Here is a 25,547-nt window from a genome sequence, read left to right on the forward strand (position 1 = left end):
TGGTGTGATGGCCTCTGAGATGTAGTGAATTGGAAGTATAAAGTTGCACAAAATGGAAAAACTCAAGCACATCTCAAATTTGCACTAAAGTACTTGAGTAAAATTTCTTTGTACTGCTGGAAGTCGAACAGTCAAACAGACCAGTTCAGTGCACTACAGCTCGTCTGTGCTTTGGCTGTTTGGAGGAATAAAATGAGGTGAAACATGCCCTTCATCCACTGTTCTTTGGTTATATACAGGCAGGTGTCAAAATAAAGGAGAAAGTAGGAATCTAAAGTGTATGAGTTGTTGAGCCACCACAAGCTGCCAGAACGAGGCAGACAAGCAGGTTTTCACATGTATGTAAACGCTACTCTGAGCATGTTTAAATTCCAGTACTGTGGTTGGTAATGGTTGAAAACAACAGTAATTTCATCATTTTCTGAAATATAATGTACATAAACATCTACAAAACTATGTTCCTCAGGTGTTCAGTGCCTTAGTTCAGTGGTTCTGGCTTAGAATGAATGTAAAAGAAAGAAAAAGACTAAAGTTTGCACTATATTTTCTTTCCTGCAGTTTCAGTTTAAATGTTGAAATAAAATAGACAAGGAGCATCTCTTTGTCAATCTGGTACGAGAAGGTTTTAGGTAAGAAATTTCGAAAAATAAAATTTGAAAGCCATTATCCTGCAGATTTTGATGTAGTCTGATGTCCAAAATCACAAAATGAAACTGTAAATGGCTCTGAAGTGAAATAATCTGCACACAAACACACAAATGAGACAAAATTCAATTCAATTATTTATACAAAACCCATTCCTGGTGTATCAGGAGCGTGACCTCTGGCCTCAGAGCGTCACAGCTCCAATTCACAATTATTTGTTCAAAATGTTAAGAAACGGTAGCCCTTGTACAAGTATATTCATGTACGCAAAGTCACAATGTGTGCTCAAATAACAGTTGAAGAAAACACATTTCATGCTGACAAACACGTTGCCGTACAAAATTACAGCAGTATAATAGAAGTACAGCGAGACTAAAAAATATTTTTTTGGGGGGGGGGATATAAAACACCCTAGAAACACGCTTTAAATAAAAAGCTACCAAAAAAATGGCGACATCCAGTTCATGAGTGTTTGGGTATTTTCAATTCTGTACACCGAGTAAAAAAATGGAACAAAAACTACAAAAACAGTACATAGCACTTCAATTCAAACACATTACTCTTTCACATTTAATTTGTGTTTTTACTTCCCAGGTTGAAAGTAATGTATATAGGCACAGTAATGAAATTCATGAGCCATGTTTGGTCATTCCTTGTTATTCACAACTCCACTCCTGACCCTCGGACAGTCGAATTCTGTCAAACAAAGAGTCGCTTTCCAGAAGTTCCAAGAGCTGCCAAACATCAAAATGTAGCCGTTAGCTGTCGCAGCTCAAACTGAGCGCCTCCTCAACTTTTAGACAATAAAACATTACAGCTGTGCTCCCAGACTGCAGCCGGGAGGCTTCATACAAAGACGAAATATTCCAACTCTGAAGGGCCTCATTCCAAAACACTGACAACTTCAGCACAATTCAAATAGTCTTAATTCTCTATTTACAGGCACAGACAATAATTGCCTTACAAATTTCGTTAAATATGCTTTGAGAGGAACGTGTACAGAATATTGTTTTCAATCTAATATTTGTATTTTATCCAATAAAGACATATTTTAATATTTAAAATGCACTGCAAGTCCATAAACACGACTAACTAGGATTTGGAGACAATTGAAATATGAGCATTTTTTTAATTTCTCTATAATCATATCGAGATACAGTTCACAATTTCTCAAGTAAATGAACACATTTGAACAGAATCTGCTGCAGTTTGGAAGCTAAAATGCTTGAGAATGTGTCATTTTTAAAAGCCCCCCTTTTTCACAGGAGCTCAGGTGTTTAAATAAGAAATGGCTGAATTCCGTTTAGCTGCTTCGGTTTCAGCGTCCTGGTCCTGGATATGCTGCCTTAACCCTCGTGTCGTCCTGCGGGTCAAAACTGATCTGGTTTAAAGTTTGAAAATGTAGGAAGAAATATATATTTTCACAGTGAAACTTCTGAGGTCCACATTTTCAACATTTTTCGGGAAATCCTTGAACATTTTTTGGTGGGGAAAAAAAGAAATGCTAAAAATGCTTCTTAGGAACATCCACAAAAAAATCAACCAAAATCCAGCGAATTTCGCTGGATTTTGGTTGATTTTTTTGTGGATGTTCTTAAAGAAAATATTAGAAGTTTTACTGATGTATATGTAATCAGTTTAGATATTTTTACTCATTTTATGGAAGATTTTTACTCATTTTTTGAAAATATTTACAATAATTTTCTTGCCAAATTTGTTTTTTTTTTTTAATAAAACTTTTAAGGGAAACTTTTAAGGAATTTTCTTCCTAAAGGTTTTGCACATTTTCAGAAATTTTGGGATTTTTTTTTGCTGAATTTTCTGACTTTTTTTTCTAACACGGAAAAGAATATTTTTTTTGTTGCCCATAAATGAAGACAACAGGAGGGTTAATATTGCTGGGACACTTGAGCCGAGGACAGCTATTGTTAATGTTCGTAGTAACAGCTGTGCTTTTCCCACAACCAGATTAGAATGTCTGCTGTGAAAGAATGGTCTATTTGGTTCTTGGTTTTGCTCTAACAAACACTGAGAATCAAGGGATAAACAAAGGTTTTAATCAATATTGCAGCAGATTGCGAAAATTATTGAAATTATTAAAAGAAACGCAATTTGATACATTTATTATTTTTAAGTTTACAATACTTCTGCTGTCCTAAATAATATTGAATGGTTCGTTTTACTGCCACAGAGTGGTTTGAAACATGATACAGCTGCAGCAGGGAACTTGTTTATGGCCTCCAATGACAGCTAGACGCATCTTTTAGTACAATTTTAAACACATTTCCTGATCCAACATGTTTTTTTTTTTCCCCTACAGGTGCTAAAAGTGAAGCAGTTTTCTCAGGACTGTTACTTCTTTCTCCTTTATTGTCACATATCAACCTCAGAACTCCGCTCAGATGAATCTACAAGGGTCTGAATTAGCAGTGGTGTTGTGCTTTTCTCTGCTGACTATGTATCGGATGATGATAAAAGTACACATCTACATAAAAGTTGTGCCTCGAGCAGCTCTGCATATTAAGATACCTCATTTTGGAGAGAAACTCTTCGACCCACGCGGGAGGAAATATACAGAATAATATCAAGTTTAGCACCAGCAGTGCAGCAGAAGGCATTCGACTTGTGGAGGCTCGTTCTGGTTTCCACTCATGGCTGGAAGTTAGACGACTTCACGCTGTCATTTAGCTCTGTGGTGAACTCCACCGGGTCTGACGAGGAGGTTCGGGCGGGAGTCGACGACGCCCCCTTATTTCTTCAGACACTGGTACATCAGCGCCCGTGGATTCAGCATGTAGCGCTCAGAGTTGAGCAGCTTGGTGAGATACTGAGGAACCTGAGGCCGAGGAGCCATGTAGGACACGCCGGGGCTGACCGCCATCACCTCCGCGATCTTCTGCTTCATCTCGCTGATCTCCCTGTCCTGCTTCATCACTTTATCTGTCAAAAGATAGAGAGACAAAAGCACGTATAAGGACACAGATACTGGATGGAGCCACAAACAGTAAGATTTCTATTCATTTATGCACTGTGTTGGGAAAAAGATCAGATTTATGTTTCTCCACCTACAAAAAAAAACAAACATCACCTGCAGTCCACATGGAAACTACATCTGACTTGAATTTACCAAATATCATTCAAACCACACCATTTATCTGTCGGGAACTGTGGCAGGAAGCCCTATCAGATCTTCAACTTTCTGAAGATTCTTGAACGTCTCATGTTTCATCTGGAAAATCTGAGCTCAAATTTGTGTATTTCATCAAAATCAATTCATTCTGCAGGTCTCGCTTAAAATATTTCAGAAAATGAACACTTTGCAGTAAACAGACACCTTTAAAAAAATCTAAATAAAAAATTCTACGTCCCTCGACACAACCGAGAAGCCACAAGCGACTCAGCTGTGACAAACAGTCAAATGACAAAATTGGGACATTTTTCTGCTTAACTGCAGGATGTTTACAGAGCAAAGAAAAGAAATGCATGGAAACCAATTATTTAAAAGTGTGAGCTATAAAATATCTGTAAGATGTAGAAAAGCTGCGTTGGTTAAAACAGTTTAATTTAAATAGAAACCAGTCCGTATGGAATAAAGTCTGTGTCCAGACTCAGACCGCGGTCCAGCAGTTAGTGACCTGGGGTCTAGTATATATTGGATTAAATGAAGCCGCGATTCAGAGAATTATACCTCAAGGAATTTTAGTAATCGAATTACTCGAATAACTTGTTTGGCCCTACTTTCATTTTTTGCTTACTATAATTTATGGCATCATAACGGAGTCATACAACACAAATGCGATGTTTGAGCTCTCTCTACTTCTAGTCATGGTTGTGCTGTTTCCATAAAGGTGCACGACTTTGTACTGCAGTGAAAAATGAGCCGACAGTGAGTAGAAATGTGACAGAAGCTAAAAACGCCCCCCAGGAAGGTTCAGAAGACTGAAGAATGAAAACTTACAAGGAGAAACGGAAGCAAACAAACAAAAACAATCTAAACTAAGAACCACACCGGCATTCATTTGCACAGATTATAATGTTCAAGTAATTTTTAGCAGCAAAACTGTCATAACTGACCAACGGCAGCCAAGGTTCCTGTGAAAAACTTCAACCTAATTTAGGCTGATAATCATTCACGCTTACGTAGCACCATCTATATGCAAATCGCTCACATATCAGAGTTAATAGATGCAGGATTTGCTAATGACAAAAAAGACCACATTGTAGAAACGTGGTAGTGGGATATCAAACAACAGATGCAGAATTTGGTTTGTCATCCGGATAAATGATGTATAATATCTGGTGAAGTCTGGATGGAATTTGTAATATGATTGGTCCAAAAATGTTTGGCTGAAAGCAATGAAATCTAAACGGAGTGGAGCCAAAATATTAAGTGCTTGGTGGCCACATAGTGGTGCTATTGGATCCAAAGCCTCATCAAAACCTCATCCCTTGTTCTTGGCCTACTTTTACTCAACATAAATCACCAATCTGATGCCAGTTTTTTAGGGATCCTGTTAAGAGACACATGAACAAACATACAGGACTAAAAATCAACCAAATAAGTGTAGCAAGAAGTTTAAAGTCACACACCATGGGAATTTAAAACGAGGTCATATGATGACAGAACAATTCGTTAAATTTAGGAATAGAGTCTGAACCTTGAGCGATTTCCAGCTGTCTGCGGGCGTCTCCCAGTGCAGAGAAAAGGTCCAGTTTGATGCGAGTCTCAGCGCTCAGGTTGTACTCCAGATGCTGAGCTTTCTCCTGCATGGCTGACAGAGTGGACAGCAGCATGTCCGTCTCTTTCTCCACACAGCGGTACTTTCCCAAAGCCTGAATCCAACAAAAAAACAACAACACATCAGCAGTAAGAACGAGTGCAAAACATCAGAGCGGCGGTGACACCTCCTGCGGTGACCACCTGAGGGAGTCGGCGCTTTGGTTTCCCAAGCATCTTTTTATGAAATTTACAGTCAGAGCTTCAGTTTGTGTTGATGGATTTCAGTGGGTTGACTCGGGGAACCAAGGCGCCACAGAGAAAACAGCTTCCACACACTGATGATGAACCGGCCGACCATTCAGAAAACATGGAAAAGCTGCACACTAACAGTGAGATCCTTTAAAAAGATGATTCTTTCTGTGTTAACGTCAGTGTTTTCTCTCATTTTGTGAAAGGTGGCCTGAATTGTATAAAGTAGTGCGATGTTTTAATGAACGACCGGGCTTCTGATTCAGCATGCTTCATGGAGAGTATGTCACTAAAATGAAATCAAATGCCACACAGTACGACAACGTACACATCCATACATTAATACTGATGTGATGACAAGGTGCAATATGTTGATGGCAGGCCAAAATAAAATAGATTACAAACACACTAAATGTCCCAATGACGACCATTCGATTTTCTCTCTTACAACAAAAAGAATTACACACATGTAAAACAAAAGCAGAGACAACTCAAACAGCAACAACTACTTCATGACCAAACTGAGGACAACCGGACCACTGGAGACTCACAGACACTTAAACTCACAGGTTCATTCCCAAAGAGAGTTAAAAAGATACCTCAACATCACTCTCTAGATCTACCACACGACTCTCTTTCACTTGATACTCCAGCTGTAGTTGTTTGTACTCTGTCTCTAGATCTTTAACCCTTTTCCTTAACATTTGGGTTTCACAGTGTTCCTGCCTGGTGTAGGAGGAGATGGAGAAAACAGCAGTTTTGAGTGGTAAGAGGTGGGGGGGATTGATTAGAAATGAAGACCAGTTTACACAGAAAGAAACATGACATTTCATTGGCATTTCTGTACATTTGTGATTGCTTTCATTTCCAGCACATCTAATGAAGATGGGTAGAAAAGAAGCAAGTAAACATGTTACCAGTCAGCGAAGAATGTGCGTTTGTGTGTTGCTTATAGGCTTTTTTGCAGAGAGCAGAATGTAATCCTAATATCTGTGTAATAAATACCTGACTGCAGAAAGCAGCCGGTTAGCTTAGCTTAGCTTAGCACAAAGACTGAAAACTGGGAGCAACAACTTCCCTGGCTCTATTTAAAGCACTTCAAATGTCCATAATTCAGCACGTCATATTTCATTGCTTTCACTGGAGACTGGTGGGTTTAAAAACGTTTTTGTTTTGTTTTTATAATTGCCAAAATGCCACGATAATTAGAGCTAGAAACAAGTCCGATTTTGCGCTTTCTGACAGTCCTGGATCTACTCGATGTTGTGGTATTCCCATAATGAAAATAAAACAAAACTAAAATAACCAAAATCTCTTTATTCTACGAGTTTCATGTAAAAATATGCCATTGCAGTAACCATTTTCTCTTAAAAACAGAAAAATTCTGTGCTCTTCAGCACAACCGAGAAGCCGTTAGTGACTCATCTGCAACCAAAAATCATCTGAACCGCAGAGCAGATAAAAAACAAGTACAGAAACAAATTACAGTGCTAAAATATCTATAGTATGTGGAGAGAGCATTTTTCCAGTGCTGGTAACACATTAACACTTGGAAAATGCTGTTCTTTGTAAAATCAAATATCTATGAAATTCAACTGTATTTTTTTCCTTTTTATGATTTCTAACTGTGTATTACTGCAAACAAACAAGTAAAAAGAACACTTTTGAGTTCTCTCTCATTCTAGCCACGGTTGTGCTGTTTCCATAGAGGTGAAGGACTATATACTACAGTAAAAAACTGCAAGTATGATCTTCAGTTTATGGTTTTAAGAGACGTGTGTTGTCCTGATCTATTTCCTGTCTACACGCATTGGCTTTTAAGAAACAGTTGGGACACACAAATGAAAGAAACGACAATTTGAGATGTGAGCATAACTGATATTAGACTAGTGTTGATTTACTCATCGGCAAGAAAGCAAATAAGCAGAATTCAAACTATTTCTTCAAATGTTTGGCTGATGCACTCAAAGCAACACTTATTTTTAGTCAGTAGGATGCAAATGTAGATGCAGATTAATTTTCCGGGCACCAAATCACTTCACTGACAGGGAATTTAAAGGTCTGGCAGGTGTGATTTACCTGTTTGTTAAGCTCCGTGCTGTGCTCGCCGCCTCCTCCAGTTTCTGAGCCTGAAGCTCAGCCAACTGTTTCTCAGCAGAGATTCTGGCCTCTGCCTCCACTCTGGTCTTCTTCTCCAGCATCGCACTGGTCTGCTTGTCCCTCTGCTTGGTTTTAGTCAAGCACAGAATCCTGGGAAGAAGACAGAAAATAAATGGGTTACTGCCACACGTAAATAGACTCAGTCTCAGCCGACTTCAAAAACAGACATGAAATGTTAAAAGCGTTGCTCATCATCTTTGTTGCTGCTAAGTCACTGGAGACCACCTTCCTTTAAAAACTGGAGCATCTCTTATCAAAGCTGGTGGTGCTGATCAAAACTGCATAACGTGCTCTTCTCAAACACGACTTAGGGCCTCTGGCTGGTGAACGAGGCTTTGATGTGGTAAGTGTGTACGGAGAACTTGGTTACTGTGAAAGTAACCAAGCCATTTTTTCCCGGCTCTAAATGTGCTTAGAGTGCTAATCTGTTTTCGCAGATAAAACTGTGGAGTCACATATTGGAGGACGTGTGGGAGTGGGGGTACATTTTTACTCCTGTACAAATGAAAATACATGAACACAAAAAGCCTGAGTTTAAGTTGGAATTTTGTACCAATTTGTTCAGCTGGATGTAAAAAATTTAAATGACCAAGACAGAATATTAGCTGGACCCAAAATAGGTGATTAATTAACACTCGTGTCGTCCTACGGGTCAAAATTGACCTGTTTTAAAGTTTGAAAATGTGGGCAAAAACACTATTATCACAGTGAAACTTCTGATGTCTACATTTTAAACATTTTCGGAAAATCTCTGAATATTTTTTAGTGGAAAAAAAGAAAAGTTAAAAATGTTTCTTTAGAACATTCACACAAAAAAAATCAACCAAAATCCAGCGAATTTCGCTGGATCTTGGTTAAATTTTTTGTGAATGTTCTTAAAGAAAATCATAGAAGTTTTACTGATAAATATGTAATCACTTTGGATATTTTTAGGATTTTTTTGGAAGATTTTACTCATTTTTAAAAAATATTTACAAGAATTTTTGTGCCAAATTTGGGGTGATTTTTTAATTAAAACTTTTAAATGATGAATGGAATTTTCTTCCTGAAGGTTTTGCAAATTTTCAGAAATTTGAGGAAATATTTTTGCTAGATTTTTGGATTTTTTCAGACAAGGAAACAATATTTTTTGGTGCCCATAAATGAAGACAACAGGAGGGTTAATTCATTAATTGACCAACATGTGAATAAATGACAATTAATTTAAAATATAAAGATACAGAAACATTTCTGGTAAGAGCTCCTCAAACATTGTGCTTACTCTAAGTGTTGAATGACAGCAAACTGAGAATATTTTGAGAATAACTGTCTGCTGTTCACATGAAACATTTTGTATCAATGTCAGTTATTATTTCTGACATTTTACTTACAACCATGTTTGATAAATTAGGGAATAAACAATCAGAATAATCCACAATAAAAATAAACATAGCTGGAAGTGGAAACAGGGCAGGCTTTAGGTGGAGCGTTTTGAAAGAAACACACACACACATCTGTATAAAACATGCCTTTTTGTGATGTTTGATGGCGCCCTCCTCTAAAACAGGACTACTTATCTGTCTACCTAAAACGCTGTTTGTGTGTCTAATACGTTCCAGCAGCGTTTCCGCCCTCACCCATCCCTGCTTGGTATTAATAGGCTGATGTAATGTGTAAATCAGCCCACAGACGGAGCTGAAGACGAGCTCTCCCCAGTGGGTTTTGGCGGATCACTCACTTGCTCTGGAGCAGCATGTTGGACTGCCTGAGCAGAGAAACTTCTGGTCTCAGGCTCCTCTCGCTGTTGGTGAGGTTGCAGATGTGACTTCGCAGCTCCTGTTCGCTCTGCCTACTCGTCTGCAGCTCGCCCTTCAGCCTCCTCAGCTCCTGATCCAGCCTGACGGACAGGAAAACACTTTTTTTTTTAGCACCGATTTCACCATCACATTCAGCTGAACTGAAACGAATGGCGGCATACTTGTTTATCTGTTCAGCGTGGTAGTTGTGAGCCGCTGCCGTGCCCTTATCTGCTGCATCCCTGTTGGGGCTGATTGTTTTGGAGCTGGATCTCGGTTTCTTCTCCGTCCTTCCTGCGGGTGGTGAAGGAGTGTTCGTGCTGCCTCTGCGGGCTTTCGGGGAGGAGCTCTTAGCCGCCCGTGTGGCTTTGCTTCCGTGCTCCTCTTGAGGTAGGTTGTCTGGGGTTGAGGATGGCTCCGGTCCTCCCGCCCCGCTGTGAAGCAGGTCTTTGGACTCGGCCACACCGGGCTTGGATGATGATGATGACGGTCGACGGTTCGATTCAGCTGACCTCACCTCCTGCGAGCCTTTCTCTGCTGATCTCTCCTCACTGCGGATCTGGAGGCAGTCCACAGTGTGGGCCTCGTCGTGAGCCACCACAGCGTCGTTCTGACACTGGTACTGACTCGACTCAGGCTTGGCCTTCCATTTTGAACCTGCAAAAGTGGCAGGAAAAAAATAATGTTAATTTCATTGCACCACTAGGAAACCAGCTCTGCAGAAAAACTGCCACTTTTAAAGAACATTGACAATAATTGAGGTTTGTTTGGTATGACAACCACTGACACAGGTTAGTGTTGAGGCTATATGATTATCTTTCTGCTGTCTTTTGTATGTATTCATACTTTTTTTAATCCATTTGTCTTATTTGTACTGGCACTTCAAGAGTTGTCTTTTAATTTTGTTGTGCATTGTGTGTATAATGACAATAAAAAACATTCTATTCTATTTCTATTCTACTAGGGTTTAATGACTCCAGATTAAACTATTATACTTGACGTCAAGGAAAATATTCATGACAGTCAGTTTCAAAACTAACCACACTTGACAGTTAAATGTAATGCTAATACGCAAAGCTAAGTAGTTTCTTTAAGTTTGACAATCAGGCATACGATGTGACATTAAACAATGGAGAGAGAGCTGCTCTGCTGGACAAACTGTGGGATGACTCCTAAATGACCAAAAGCATCTTTTTCTGCATTGTTGAAAAATATATTTTTAATATTGCTGCATACCAAACAAGACACATAAAAATACTAATGCATGTGTTACAGGCTAATATAGGCAGACTGATATATTAATCTGATTTTAGTAAAATGTCTCCTGTAGTTGTGAAGAAGTCACTCTGAGTCACAGTAAATTTAAGAATCACTGTTTTTCTAACCTTGACCAGCGCTACGGATTAAACCCAGGACCTGCTGCTTCGATTCTGTCTCCTCTTTCTTAAATCTATTTTATGTGGATCCCCTAACTTCACCTAAATGTAAAGTAATAATAAATGGCTGGAATACTCCATTTATACCAGACAAGAACAAATGAAGATATGACAGAATGAGCAACGTTAGCTTATTGTGCCCATACCTGGTTCAGATGACACTTGTGTAGTCAAGTTATTTGCAGCTGCCTGAACTAGGAGTTTAAATCAAACAAAAGGAGCGCATGTTTTATGTTTGCATAGCCTGATTCACAAAAACTCCACCTCCAACCCGGTCTCACGGGGATTCGTGAAACTGTCACGTAAATTTTTGTTTCGGTTTCGTGCGCACCAACACGATTTCATCATGTTTTTCGTGCCGCTCACCACGAAATGTTTTTCGTGTTGCTCACAACGAAACCCGCTGTGGTAATCACATCTGAAAGTGGTTTATACCGGCGGATTCATGACGATCTAAGCTGTCACATCGGCGTATACTGCTTGTGTGATCGCGTTTGCGGCCGTCGGACATTCTTTAAATTCCTATGCAAATTGGTAAGTGTACCACCGGGTTATGGTTAGGGACGATGTCATGCAAAATATAGCGTTGGATTCGCCACGGTTTTACATTAAAAATATAATATACCCATTCGTTTGAAATACGTTCTGAGTGGCACGAAAAGTCCGCCGTTTAAAATACATTGGTGCGCATTTCGTGGTGAGCGGCACGAAAAACATGACGAAATCGTGTTGGTGCGCACAAAACCGAAACAAAAATTTACGTGACAGTTTCACGAATCCTCGTGAGATCGGGCTGCCACCTCAGAGCCTGAACAAGAGTGAAGCATCAAAATGAACTATTTTACTAATGCATTTGAATATTAACGGTCTTCTAACAATGTCCATTTTGTTTTTAATGTTTGTTAAGACGGGGCTGCACAGTGGAATGGTGGTTAGCACTTTCGCCTTGCAGCTAGAAGATCTCTGTGACAGACTGACGACCTGTCCAGGGTGTCCCATCTTAACCCCACGTCAGCTGGGATAGACTCCAGCGACCCTAATGATGATTAAGTGGTGCATAGATGAAGGATGGATGGACATTTTTAAAACACAACACTAAGTTCAACAAACACCCACGTCACTGGAGCGCTTAAAATGAGTGGCCTGATGGTTAAGACACACAGCACATTATTCTAACGCCTCTGTTTCAACCCCAGCTATTGTTATTTTTATCGCCAATGTCTAAAAACACTGTTGCATTAACCAGCTCATGTTGCTGCTTTGGGTGTGGATCAACCAAACAATAAAGCATCACCTCCAGAAACTAAACCCTCTGATCTGAGAAACAGCAGAAAAAGAAGACTGACTAAAACAAAGGAAAGTTAAAAGTGCTGAAGACACTAAAAATGTAAATGAGAGGATGGTGCAGGTGCACCGACTTACCGCCATCTGTGGCGGTCTTGGGGTAAACCTGCAGGCCTGGAGGCAGCGAGTGCTGAAGGAGGTGCATGTGGAAGTCGTTCTCACTCTGCACAGCTTTTTGTATGCGCAGCTTAAAGATGTTGGTGAAGTAGCAGGTGGCATCGAACCCCAGATAAACTACAGGATATCCGATACTGAAAGCGAACATAGACGGAAAACAGGGAAGTTAGAATACAGTAAAGGAAAAAAAAAGCACAGCTTGGTTTATCACAAACAGCATCAGAACCTGACATTAATTACTCCTCTAATGAGAAATGTACGTGTATTTGTACACGTGAGCAGCTCGCATCGTCATTAGCCAGTAGGTGGAAAAGGATTAATTTAATTCATAGATCTAATCAATGTTGCGGACAAATGGTCCAGGCATGATAAAAGAAGCTATCAGCTCAGCTCCACTGTCATAAATCTGTTTAATGGAAGCATTAAATCCTGCTAAAGGGGTATTTGTGTCCAACCAACATACCAGTGTGCAGCAAAAAGATGAGACAGGTTAGCATGAGAGGTTTTAAGGTCTTTGAGCCGAAGCGACGCCTCAGTGTAAACCAGCAGAATCCACAGAGACACCGTCGATATACAGATGCCTTTTTCTAAGGGAAAATTGAAAAAAATCACGATGGAGGAATACTGGCACACAAATTCAAAAGCATACCACTACAAACAGATTAATTCTTATAAGAGGAACAGAGTTTGGCATATTTTGCCATATGTGTTGGGAAAAGTGCAAAAAACGATCAAGTAAAGATGAACTCACCTGTGTGCCATATGTAATTGAATAATACATAGGTGCTCGCCACAAAGAACAGCCAGTGCAAAGGAACAAAAATTAAACAAAAGATGTCCAGAGTGAAGGCAGCACAAACAAAAACAACACAAATAACCTGAAAGCAAACAGAAAACACATTCAGTAAAATGCACTGAATTCACTCATGGTCTGTCTGAATGCCAGCATCGCTACACAGCACTGGCTGGATTATCAGCATCAGGCCGCTGCATGGAATATGAAATCACACAGCAGGAGTCCTCACCAGCCCGTGGCAGTGGAAAGTGGTGTACACGCTCCCAAAGAAGAGCCAGCATGGCCACAAATACTCCAGTCTGAATTCAAGGATGAAATCCGCCAGCAGCACCAGCGTCCACATCACCATGAACTTCAGGAAGGTGTAGGCGCTGCAAAGACACGCAGAAATTACAAACAAAATAAAACCAGCCACCTTCAGTGTAACTACACATCAAACGTGAGCACGTGGATGTGTTCAAATAACGGCATTTAAGCTTCCCAAGTCAGACATTAAACACAAACACAATCAAATACGACGTTAGTGGACCTATAATTGAGCAGCTACATCTGAAAAACACAGCGAGTCCTTTTAAGAACAATGACTGTTCCCTCATTTTATGAGGCGACCACAAGCCAAACAGGAGCTGAGGCTTCCTCCTTTGTTCTGCTCATCCATAGGCTGCTATCACATCGGCCCTTCTTTGTTTGGTAACCATGGCAATATTTCATCCGGAGGAGAGAGGGAGCACCACGGCATCCTACTGCAACTTCAGATTTGCCTTTTTAATATTAAATTTAAGCGCTGCACATCAGTTTATCGCACATGTATTTGTATTTTAGGTGTATGTTATCCCACATTAAATTTATTACAGAATATTGATTAAATGCGGGGGAATGATGGGAACAAAAGGGGATCAAAATTCCTCTTTTACGCACTTAAATGCAATTCTAACATAGCCACAAAGCATGCAAGTTGCCCAACAACAATAAAAGACACTATTTAGGCTAAAATGCACCTCAAACAGTATGTTATATTGTTAAAACAAATTCATATTTTCCACATAATGCTACTGGAGGAGTTTTTCTATGTATTTAAGTGGCAGCAAATAAAAGCAACATTTATTCTTTAACAGTGGGGGAAAAGATAAAGGTTCATCATGCAAGTTCTAATCTGCCATTTCCAGCAGAATCAATATGTCTGGTATTCTATGAATGCAATCAAGCATGCAAATCATCCCGCAAAAGACCGCAATAAAGCACATAAAAAAGCTAGAATGTAATAATTATCCAGCATGCAAATTCAGGAAAACCTCCCGAAAACAAGGCAGTGGTTAAATCTTGTATATAAATAGCGTGGCTTTCATGCTTTGTCTTGCTTTAATAAAAAAAAAAAAGATGCACATTGAAAACAAGTGGTTTCTTTCTTGCGTGGCATTCTTTTTCTGGTCTGGAATGCGTCTGGAGGTGATTTTATGTGCAAAATCAGCCGTTTTAATTCAGCCACACAGGAAAATATAGCTGATATTTTTCAGAGCATGCACACAATTAAGACAGGAGGATGGAGGAGAAGCGGAATGAATGCAAAGCAGGCCGACGTCAACTTGCACAGCTGCTGGTTTCTTGTCTTTCAGTAAACAACGCAGGTTCAAACTAACTCAACGCTTTTTATTTTTTCCTGCCGCTGAATTGAGCCGCATTGAGGCTCATTAAAGCTCCGGACCGGTCGGGGTGAAGGCGGACGGAGTGTCGGGATGTGGGAGCGGACAGGTGAGCGGGATGACGACGGCTGAAATTCACACAAAGACGGACACGGAACAACAAAAGCGGACGTCAGGGCTGCCGCGGCTGGCGGCGCCGCTAGCTACCTCTCAGACAGCTTCTCCGTGATTTTCAGCTTCTTCATTTTCCGGAGCCTGTTCGCGTCCACATAGCGTTTCTTCATCTTATGGCTTCTGCTCCCTCCGTGCTGTTTGTTTGTCACCGCGGCGGCAGCGGAGGAGGAGGAAAGAAAAAAAAGAAAAAAAGGAGGGCAGAGATAAATAAAACAAACCCTCCTGGCGGACGAGGATGCTCACTTCAACCTGCGATGATGTCTGTGAGCGCATACAGGAGGACGGCCGCTCTGCGCATGCCCAGTGGAGGTTGTACCTACAAGTGTTTATCGCAGGAGGGGAGCAGATGAACACACTGTACACACTGTAAGAAGGTGCTGTGATAATTAACGACACCAGCACACATAGCTCATTAATAAATGCAACAACAAAGGTACATTTATTGTTTGTTACTGTTTGTTTCATTAACCCTCCTGTTGTCTTCATTTACGGGCACCAAAATATATTGTTTCCTTGTCTAAAAAAAAAAAAATCAGCAAAAAAAATCTCCAACTTTCTGAAAATTTGCAAAACCTTCAGGAAGAAAACTCACATAATTCCTAAAAGTTTCCCTTAAAAATTTTATTTTAAAATTCCCCCAAATTTGGCAAGAAAATTCTTGTAAATATTTACAAAAAATTTGTAAAAATTTTCCAAAAAAATAGTAAAAATATCTAAAGTGATTACATATATACCAGTAAAACTTCTAATATTTTCTTTAAGAACATTCACAAAAAAAAAAAAATCAACCAAAATCCAGCAAAATTCTTTGGATTTTGGTTGATTTTTTTGTGAATGTTCTTAAGAAATAAAAGTACATTTATAATTATTTGCTGCAGGTTTTTTTTTAAATTAACCCTCCTGTTGTCTTTATTTACGGGCACCAAAAAAATATTGTTTCCTTGCCTGAAAAAAAATCCAAACATTCAGCAAAAAATACCCTAAATTTCTGAAAATTTCCAAAACCTTCAGGAAGAAAACTCATAATTCCTAAAAAGTTTCCCTTGAAAATTTTATTTAAAAAAAATCCCCCAAATTTGGCAGGAAAAATCTTGTAAACATTTACAAAAAATGAGTAAAAATCTTCCCAAAAATTCCTAAAAATATCTAAAGCGATTACCTATATATCAGTAAAACTTCTAATATTTTCTTTAAGAACATTTTTTTTAAAAAATCAACCAAAATCCAAAACCAAAATGTGAATGTTCTTCAAGAAACATTTTTAACATTTCTTTTTTTTCCACCAAAAAATATTCAAAGATTTCCCAAAAATGTTGAAAATATGGACAGAAGTTTCACTGTGATAATATGTATTTTATCCACATTTTCAAACTTTAAAACAGGTCAATTTTTTTTTTCAAAAAATGAGTAAAACTGTTCCAAAACATGAGTAAAAATATCTAAAGCTATCACATATATATCAGTAAAACTTTTAATATTTTCTTTAAAAATCCAGTCATATTGGTTAGAGCCATGGCCATCCCTGAATTCTTACTGACCACCTCAGGTCATTCATTGGAACAGTTATATAAAAGGTTCACTGAATGCAATAGAGATGAGGGCACATATCAAATGTGTAGTAATTCCTACACTGTTCCTCTGATTGGAGGCACATACCCTCATACAAAAGGTGAAAGTCTGCACTTAAAGCACACATTGATTCTCTCATTTTAAACCCACTGTGGTAGTGTACAGAGCCCAAATGCTGGCCTGATTATATTAGTATGAGATTTCTTAACTCTCATACTGGCACAGTTTTCAGCTAGACTTATACAACAACAGCATAATAGAATTAATGAAATTGAATTTGTACTTGCAAATTCATATTTAATATGTTATAATACTTGTTTTCATAAAAGCTGTGTCTTGTGACAAGCTGTTTGAGAACCTCTGAGCTATACTCGTCTTAGCTTCCAGCTGCAGGGAGATTAGCATTATATTGATAATAATTTTCTGTAATAAGAACATGAGTGAGCGAGCCATTAAGTAGTCCAGGAGAAGAGATGCAGGAGCTGATGAGCAAGACAAAGCCTGAAAACATAATAAATCAAAACAAATAACTAATTAAAAACAGCTAAGTGGTCAGGGACAAAACTTCTGTGAACCAGATTCAGTTCAGATTCCTTCTGCAAAAGCAGGAGTTACTGATGGTGACTGGATTTTTTCCATCTCTTTCTTTCATCACCTTAAAACTTTTTTCCTGAATCTTTTCTTTATGTGAAGGTGTTTCTGTACTTTTCTTTCTGCTCTTATCTACTTTTCCTTTTACCTCAGGATTTATTTTTACCACTGATTTGAACTTATATTGCATTTTTCTTTCTCTTCACATCTGTGTTAAAAAAAATACATCACCTTTATTATAATAGCCTTTATTTGTTCTTACATATCAGAGGATAGTATCGTAAAAAACAGCTGCTACCTTTAGAATTTCTATACTGAGCAGTTATGAGGTTTGACTGTTGTCTAAGGCATAAATAAACAAGTATTGAGATATGGTGCTATTCATAAAACATTCAGGCCTTAAGTCTCAGATGTCCATGCCGAACAACGCTACAGTGCAGGAGATGTACTGAGATTCTTTACTTAGAAGTTGCAATAATCACTATTTTGAGATTTTTATACCAACAATATAAAAATAGATCGTATTGTGTATAATATATAAGAACACTCTTTTAGTCATCCTACTGCACAGAAACTGATTTTTTACTTTTCCTGTCTATAAATACGCAAGATGAGATTACTTTATTTGATAAAATGATCAGTTTGGCTCATTTTATGATAAAGAAATAAGGTGACAGTATTTATTGCTAACAAATGAATAACATACAAAGAAAGTATTGTAGGTTAATTTGGCATGAAAACATGCAGCTCTTTTAAATATTGCTGGCAATATTAGTAAACTCCCATCTTAGAGATTGGTTTTGCAAATTAGGATCTTGTCCAAATTTCTGTCAACAGATGACTCTCGACACTGATGTCAAGATTCAAAATGGAGCCCCAAAACCCCACAAGGCAGTTCCTGGGGAAAAACTCCTATTCCTCAAGGCTATTCCACTTCTAACGGTACACTACCAGTCAAAAATTTGGACACACCTTCTCATTTAATGATTTTTAACCATGCCCGACGGGTACGTCGGCAGGGTTATTGCATTCAGTGCGGTATCTGGCTGGGTATGTATGTATGTATGTATGCATGTATGTATGTATGTATGCATGTATGTATGTATGTATGTATGTATGTGGCTATGTCCGGTCCAATATCTCTGCAACCGCTGAAGTCAGGATAATCAAACTTGGCACTGAAGATCAGCCTAAGGTCCCCTGCTCAGTTGTGGAGTTACAGGTCAGCAGATCAAGTAGGGAGGGAGATACGTACGATGATCAAAATTGATACATATTGCATCAGTTGTATAGGGAGGACAGGATTTTCGCCAGCAGAGGGCGTGGTTCTGCCCTCTACTGAGGGCTCATCGAGTTCTTTATTGTCATGACTATTTACATTGTAGATTCTCACTGAAGGGACTTTTTGGTTTGCTAAATAATTCCATATGTGTCCATTCATAGTATTGAAGCTATCAGTGAGAATCTACAATGTAAATAGTCATGAACATAAAGAAAAACTATTCCAAACTTTTGACCGGTAGTGTATGTATTCTGTGTTTTTTTTCCAGGCCGCAAAACTAATTTGTCTTTTGGATAATAAAGTTAAAATTAATTTTGAAAGCTGTGCCAATTTGAACATTAAGGAAATGCATGATTATATCATTATTTTCTAGGTTTGGTAAGGGTGGAGGCTTGTTTTGTAAACTCTGCAGAGGTTTGGGAATGTTATGTTTTACAAAAGCTGCCCAGGACAAGATAAGAAGAAATGGGAAATCTGTCAATATCCCCAGTTTTACGTAACCTTTTAATGCCATTTCTATTTTCTGTTGTCTCCTCATAACCTTGCCAAAGACTAAGCGTGTACAGAACACACAGTGTGTCTTTATCACAGATGGACAGCGTAAACAACAGAGCTGCACTTCTGCATTTGTCACCAGGGATGTTTCACAGGTGCTTCGCTATCTTCACCTGGATCCAAAAACTAAGATGCCCTTGAATTTGCGTGTTCAGTTCCCACGTGTCCGTGTGGACCTGCACTTATAAATCACACCTATGGCTCTTGGAGGTTGACAGTCCTGGATTTCACCATGTCTCTCAGCATGTTGTCTTTCCGGTGTGCCCTCGGCCTCGTTGCCGCCCTCCAGGTGCCAGATGTGGAGCCTTTGGGAGTAAGCAGAATGAAATCTCGTCCATTGCGTGTATGTTTTATGCAAGCAGTTTGTTTGTGGTGCAGTAAACTAACCAGTATTTTCCCTCTCATCTCTGAAAATCACACCTAAAGGAGAGTGAGTGTAACTAGAATTCATAATCATCACTGAGATTCTGTATATGCATTCACTCATTCATGCTCTCTTATTTAGGCGCCGTCTTCGTCATGACCTCAGAACAGAATGAAATTGTGAACATACATAACAGTCTGAGGAGGGGTGTGAAACCACCAGCTAGCAACATGTTGAAAACGGTAAAAACTTTGGAATACAAGCCGTTAATATCATTCCAAAACATTCAAAGCACAGTGTGCTTGACTGGATGCCAACAAAAAGATTTTATTCTGAGCATGACTCGCCTGTTGATCTTATCGGAGTTTGATTGAAGCTTGCGGTGTAAAAAGAGATTAAATCATTTTCCAGTGAGTGTTATTCGGCGTGCATGCTGTAGTGGTCGACATGTGGTTTAATGGCTGCTCTGTCCTCTGCTCCCTGCAGAGCTGGAACAAGGAGGCTGCAGCCAACACTCAGAAATGGGCCAACACCTGCTCCATGAACCACAGCCCTGCCAGCTCCAGAGAGATCAGCAGTGAGTTCCTCATAACACCTCTCTCGCTTTGAAAAAACACCTTATGAAAGTCAGACACACTGACACCGACCATCCACGCAGAAATCCTGTGCAAGTTTGACCAGTACAGGTCTTTTTTCTTGGACCATTTTATGCCAAAAATGGCAAGAAATCCATATTTCTGGAATAGTTTGTCCTTTTCAATCATAGTAAGAGTTAAAAAAAATCCTCTAAAGTAGTGACTCTACACTGGAGCCCAAACTAATGAAATTAATTTGAATCATCTGTTTTATTGGGATCCATTATAAGGGAGTTTGACTGTGTCCATCACACCTGTAGTGTTTGGTGGCAAGAAAGCATCAGATTTTGAAGCGAATAAAAGAGAAGGAAAATATCGTGGCAGGCTTGATGCAGTGTTTTCATGTGTTATTTCTCTAATGCACCTGGACTGAATCAAATGCAGGTATGCTTCCTGTAAACTTTATGAGGTACGCCCACCTAACAGCTCTACCATACAATTTACACTGTAAAAAAACAAACAAACAAACAAAAAAAACTTAATGTTTGTTTTTATTTTGGTAAAATCCAGCAATAAAAATTCATGTTGTAAAGTGAAAAAAATGTACAAAACTAAAAACTAAAGTCAACATCAAATCAGTGTATATATATATTTTTTATAAATGGTATAATATAATTTGTTCTTTTAAAAAATTCCACCTTTAAAAATTTTCAATTTTAAAAATTATAGCTTTTTTACAGTATTTAAATTAAATAAAATACATTTTTATTTCTCAAACATTTTCCATTGTTTAAAAAAAAATCTATTTCAAAGGTAAAAATGGTAAAGGTCTTTTGTAAAACAGATTTTCCTTGTGCTGTTCACTTACAAAAAGCAAATCTCTCGTAAAATCAGAAAACAAACATCACAAATCTCCATTTTACAAATTGTTATTTATGTAAAATTACAGTGTTTTATTGTATTTAAAGGAAGAAGAATATAATCATTTTTCAGATATTAGATATCATTTTAACAAGTTTTGGACATTTTTTTAGAAAATATATTTTGAACCTATTTTTTTTAGCACCCTTCTGCCAGATTATCACTAATTTTTACATATTTTTTGCAGTGATCTTTTAGAAAGATAATGGTTTTTGTGTAAATTTGTGAGATCACAGCTAGTGGTAGACTAGATTTAGAAATACGGTGGACAAAAAAGTACAACATTATGTCAGATAATAGTATTCAAGAAGAAAATACACCACAAATTAAGTTGCAAATGAAATACCTTTAAGAAATACTGCAATTACCTATTTACCCCAAATCTTCAGCCCTATGTAAAACTCGTTTTGCCTCCTTTTTTAAAAATTTCTGTAGTAGTTAGATGCGTTTATCACATTAGAGGTAGAAGATTTGGATCATTAGTGTCTGATGTTCAGTCTTTAACCTAATCAGGTCATGTTTAAGATGCAGCATCATTTCAGAAATAATCTCTCTCTAACAAAGATTTAATCTGAGTGGATAAAGCAACAAATTGAGGAGCCATTAAGTTTCATTAATGTAACCCTCTATAACGTGTCCAACTGTCTTCAAAAATGAGAGTCTGGGTCAGACAGGGTTCACTTCAGTTTTCATGGAGCTCACATTCATTTTGGAGTTTGTCTGACAGAGACTGAAATATTTCTCTCACTCTTCTTTACCTGCAGCGGGCGACTGTGGGGAAAACCTGTACATGTCCAGCAACAAGAACACCTGGAGTAGCGCCATCCAGCGGTGGTACGACGAGGTGCAGGACTGGCGCTACGGAGTGGGATCAGTCAACGGAGGAGTGGTCGGACACTTCACTCAGGTGCAGATTGTTTGCTTCCACCTAATCGACTCTGGATAATGGATTTGCTCATGTGTCACCGTTTGATTAGAAAATACATTATTAGATCTAAGTGTTAAGTGAGGTTTTAAGCGTCTAAACCAGGGGTGTCAAACTCATTTTAGTTCAGGGGCCACATTCAGCCCAACCTGATGTCAAGTGACCAGTAAAATCACAACATAATAACCTATAAAGAACAACAACTCCAAATTTCTCCTTTGTTTTAGTGCAAAAAAGTACTTTCTGAAAATGTTCACATATAAGGAATGATCCGTTTCCAAAACACAATGAACAACCTGAAATTTCATAAGAAAAATAAAATCAACTTTAACATTATGCCTCAGTTCATTTACACATTAAGACTTCTAGGTCTCAGTGTTTCTACAAAGGCACAAAACATTGAGTCACAGGTATCTGGAACTGAATAATACAGCATTTTAATTTATGATCAAAAGTCAGACAAAAACAACAAAAATAAGACAAAATACTACAAAAATGAGACAAAATGACAAAAGTGAGGAACAAAGACAAAAAATGAGTCAAATGACAAAACAAAAAAGTTACAAAGCAACAACAAAAGCACAAACGACAAAAACGAGACAAAAATGAAATAAATGACGAAAGAGATAAAAAAAAATTACAAACGCGAGAAACAAAACGACCAAAAATAATTACAATAAGCAACACAAGTGAGACAAAAAGGAAACAAAATGACAAAAACATGAGACAAATGACAAAAGTCAGACAAAAAGAATGAAAAAAAGACAAAATATTACAAAAATGAGACAAAATGACAAAAGAACAATGAACAATCTAGTATTTTACTTTATGATCAAAAAAACTGATTGTCTAGAAATTATTTTAAATTTAAAGTTTTACAAATTCACAATCTTCTGTTAATGTCTTCTCTGTATGTTTGCCGCATGTTTGACACCCCTGGTCTGAACACTGAATGTAGCAGGTGTGACTTTACGTTTCGTTTCCCTGCACAGATTGTTTGGAACAAGTCTAAGCAGATTGGATGTGCCATGGCTCACTGTCCCAACTCTAAATACAAGTACTTCTACGTCTGCCACTACTGTCCACCGTGAGTACAAAGCTTTTTGCAATATTGATGCCTTACATTGATGAAAATTGCATGTCTTCAATGTCTTTAATAAACATGACAGATGTCATGTGTCCTTTGAGGTAAACGAGCCGAACGCTAAAACCCTACGGATTTTGGAGAAGAAGCCCCATAAAAAATGAAATAACCATCCTGTTTTTCCATCCACATCTTCTGTTTCTGACATTTTCTCTTCCTGTGTCCCAGTTATTATGCGTTTCAAACCTCAGCAGACTACTGAGTGCTATTCGGCTACAAATTATGTTGAAATAATCATCAGAAACACATTCTCATTTACCTTCAATTCTTCCTAGATGACTAACATGGATGCATAAAAAAGAGCTGTAATGCATATAATGAGGAGAAATGTGCAATTTGCATTAAGCTTATTTCCTCCTCCTTACCGAGTGGTCATGAAATAGTAATTTCAATGTGTTCTGGCTTCTCAGAGGATATTCGTGACATGTTTGGGCTGGTATTCAGCGCAAGTCTTTGCTGTTGTGTTTAATATTTCATGGTCTGGCCTACATTACAGCGGGAACTACAATTACACTAACCCCTACAAGTCAGGACCCTCCTGCGGCGACTGCCCCAACGCCTGCGACAACAAACTGTGCAGTGAGTGATAAATACAGCTTTGGTCCATTTTTGTTAATGGAAGTGGCAGATCGTAGACACAGCACACATGAATTATTTCATCAGCTTAGCCCAGAAGCAGAGCTGAAGCAAAAAGCCAGTGATGCATTTAGATTTAATGATGTGAAAAGGATATTAGCATTGTGCTGCACTGATGCAACCATTTTTGACAACAACCAACAAATTCATACAATAACACCTTTGCTATAAGCAATAACAGTTTATGAATAAAATGAAGTGAACAAAGTTTAGAAAAAAACTGAGTGTTAACCGAGAAGAATAAATCACTTTGCTTTTTGCCCTTCTTACTGAAAATGAACCCAAACAATTTGATCATTTTCGTAAGAGACATTTGAACAACACAACTGCATTGGGATCAGTTATACGAGTTATTGCATGTTATTCATTTCTTAACCCTCCTGTTGTCTTCATTTATAGGCACCAAAAATATGGTTTCCTTGTCTGAAAAAATACAAAAATTCTGCAAAAAAAACTCCCCAAATTTGTGAAAATTTGCAAAGCCTTCAGAAAATTCCAGTAATTCCTTAAGTTTCCCTTAAGTTTTTTTTTTTTAAATCCCCCATATTTGGCAAGAAAATTCTTCGAAGTATTTCTGAAAAATGACAAAAATATCCCAAAAAAATTCTAAAAATATCTAGTGATAGCATATGCATATATATATATATATATATATATATATATCAGTAAAATTTATTATGTTTTCTTTAAGAATATTCACCAAAAAAAAAAAAAAAATCAACCAAAATCCGGCGAGTTTCGCTGGATTTTGTTTAATTTTTTTTGTGAATATTCTTAAAGAAACATTTTTTTAAACCAAAAAATGTTCAGAATTTCCCCAAAACAGTTTCATGTTTAGATAGGAAATATTTATGTGTTTAACATTATATTAAACTGCAAATCTAATTGTCATAATGGTGTTTTTTTAAAATGAAAACAATGTTCATTTTATTCAATAAGCAAAAAGCTGATTACATTAAAACAATACTTCAGTCAGCTATTAGAATATATGTTTATCAAGCTTAATCAAATTAGGCTGTAACAGTTTGAAAAATTCAAAAATGTACTCTAAGGTCACATTAGAAGTGTTTTAGTGTCAGGCAGAGCATTTTTTTTTATGTGTTTGACAGTTTTGAACTTTTCTTTGGATTAACACTGACACTAAAGTTTGTGTCATGGTCCAAAAATATATCAACAATGTTTGACAGGTTCTGCTTTTTTATTGAAATTAAATATAAGAGTCAGAGCTAGTTTTGTGCTGTCACTTATGCTCTCTTTTCTGTTTCCTCCCTGTCTCTACACTCATCAGAAAAGTAACTGCCAAGCTGAAGCAGCAGTGGGGCTGCAGCCATAAGGAAGTGGCCTCCTGCAAGTGCACCAATCAGATCAGCTAAATACGACATGCCCTCTGACTCGGTAGCTTGAGCTAATAAATGGCCTCGCAAATTAAACTTGTGATTGTATTGTGCATTGTTAGCTTACTCACTGAAACCACAACCTAAAAAGAAAAAGTTACCTTTTTGTGCTGCTGGAAAGCAAATAGGTGCCTCCCACATTTACTTTGGCACACCAACTATCTGGACAAGTGGAAAAAGCTGCCAGGGTTGATTTGGCAGAAGTGAGGAGGAAATATTTTTTTAAAAATCCCAAAGCTAAGCCAAACAACATCCACAGTGAGACCACATCCGCTGGCTCTGGCTCATAATATCACCACTAATAATAGATTCCTATCTTATTTCTTTTTATCTTTATGGAGCATTCAACATTTGAGCAGTGTAATTCAACAACTTCTGCCTAATTTTGCATTGTGCCACTAAAGCATTGTGCCAGAGTATATTTTTGAGGCACTTTTATATTATTCCATCTTATGTGCCATCATGGCTCCATCAGACACAACATTAAAACCACTAATATGATCCCATGGGATGCATTAGGCAGCAAGACAATAGC

At 38.0% G+C, this 25,547-nt stretch overlaps 2 protein-coding genes across 3 annotated transcripts; one reads left to right on the forward strand and one right to left on the reverse strand.

Annotated features, from left to right (window-relative positions):
- Positions 1–769: 769 nt before the first annotated feature.
- On the reverse strand, positions 770–15,421 carry si:dkey-12h9.6 (macoilin-1). 2 transcript variants are annotated; one of them, XM_051960878.1, is made up of 11 exons: positions 15,090–15,421; positions 13,472–13,613; positions 13,198–13,324; positions 12,910–13,033; positions 12,408–12,580; positions 9,732–10,206; positions 9,492–9,650; positions 7,694–7,864; positions 6,214–6,340; positions 5,304–5,478; positions 770–3,585 (listed from the first exon to the last, which is right to left on the reverse strand). In XM_051960878.1, the coding sequence occupies exons 1-11, from the start codon at positions 15,164–15,166 to the stop codon at positions 3,395–3,397; spliced, it is 1,941 nt and encodes a 646-aa protein (XP_051816838.1). In that variant the 5' UTR covers positions 15,167–15,421; the 3' UTR covers positions 770–3,394. The 2 variants fall into 2 exon arrangements, with proteins under 2 accessions (XP_051816838.1, XP_051816839.1); XM_051960879.1 differs by lacking the exon at positions 15,090–15,421 and adding an exon at positions 13,772–14,010.
- A 3,930-nt stretch (positions 15,422–19,351) lies between these two features.
- Positions 19,352–25,048, forward strand: LOC110960236 (cysteine-rich venom protein TEL1). Its single transcript, XM_022207404.2, has 6 exons — positions 19,352–19,659; positions 19,904–19,994; positions 21,678–21,820; positions 22,831–22,925; positions 23,479–23,561; positions 24,907–25,048. Exons 1-6 carry the CDS (start codon positions 19,543–19,545, stop codon positions 24,912–24,914), a joined length of 537 nt encoding a protein of 178 aa, XP_022063096.2. The 5' UTR covers positions 19,352–19,542; the 3' UTR covers positions 24,915–25,048.
- The last annotated feature ends 499 nt before the right edge of the window (positions 25,049–25,547 follow it).

This window comes from Acanthochromis polyacanthus, chromosome 16 (genome assembly GCF_021347895.1).
Source record: "Acanthochromis polyacanthus isolate Apoly-LR-REF ecotype Palm Island chromosome 16, KAUST_Apoly_ChrSc, whole genome shotgun sequence".
NCBI lineage: Eukaryota > Metazoa > Chordata > Actinopteri > Pomacentridae > Acanthochromis > Acanthochromis polyacanthus.

Coding starts and splice junctions, on each gene's coding strand:
- si:dkey-12h9.6 (XM_051960878.1), bottom strand. CDS start 15,166: ATGAAGAAACGCTATGTGGACGCGAACAGGCTCCGGAAAATGAAGAAG. Junction 12,581..12,909: donor CATCTTTTTGCTGCACACTG/GTATGTTGGTTG, acceptor GTTCGCTTTCAG/TATCGGATATCCTGTAGTTT. Junction 10,207..12,407: donor CAAGACCGCCACAGATGGCG/GTAAGTCGGTGC, acceptor CCACTTTTGCAG/GTTCAAAATGGAAGGCCAAG.
- LOC110960236 (XM_022207404.2), top strand. CDS start 19,543: ATGCTCTCTTATTTAGGCGCCGTCTTCGTCATGACCTCAGAACAGAAT. Junction 19,995..21,677: donor CAGCTCCAGAGAGATCAGCA/GTGAGTTCCTCA, acceptor CTTTACCTGCAG/CGGGCGACTGTGGGGAAAAC. Junction 22,926..23,478: donor GTCTGCCACTACTGTCCACC/GTGAGTACAAAG, acceptor CCTACATTACAG/CGGGAACTACAATTACACTA.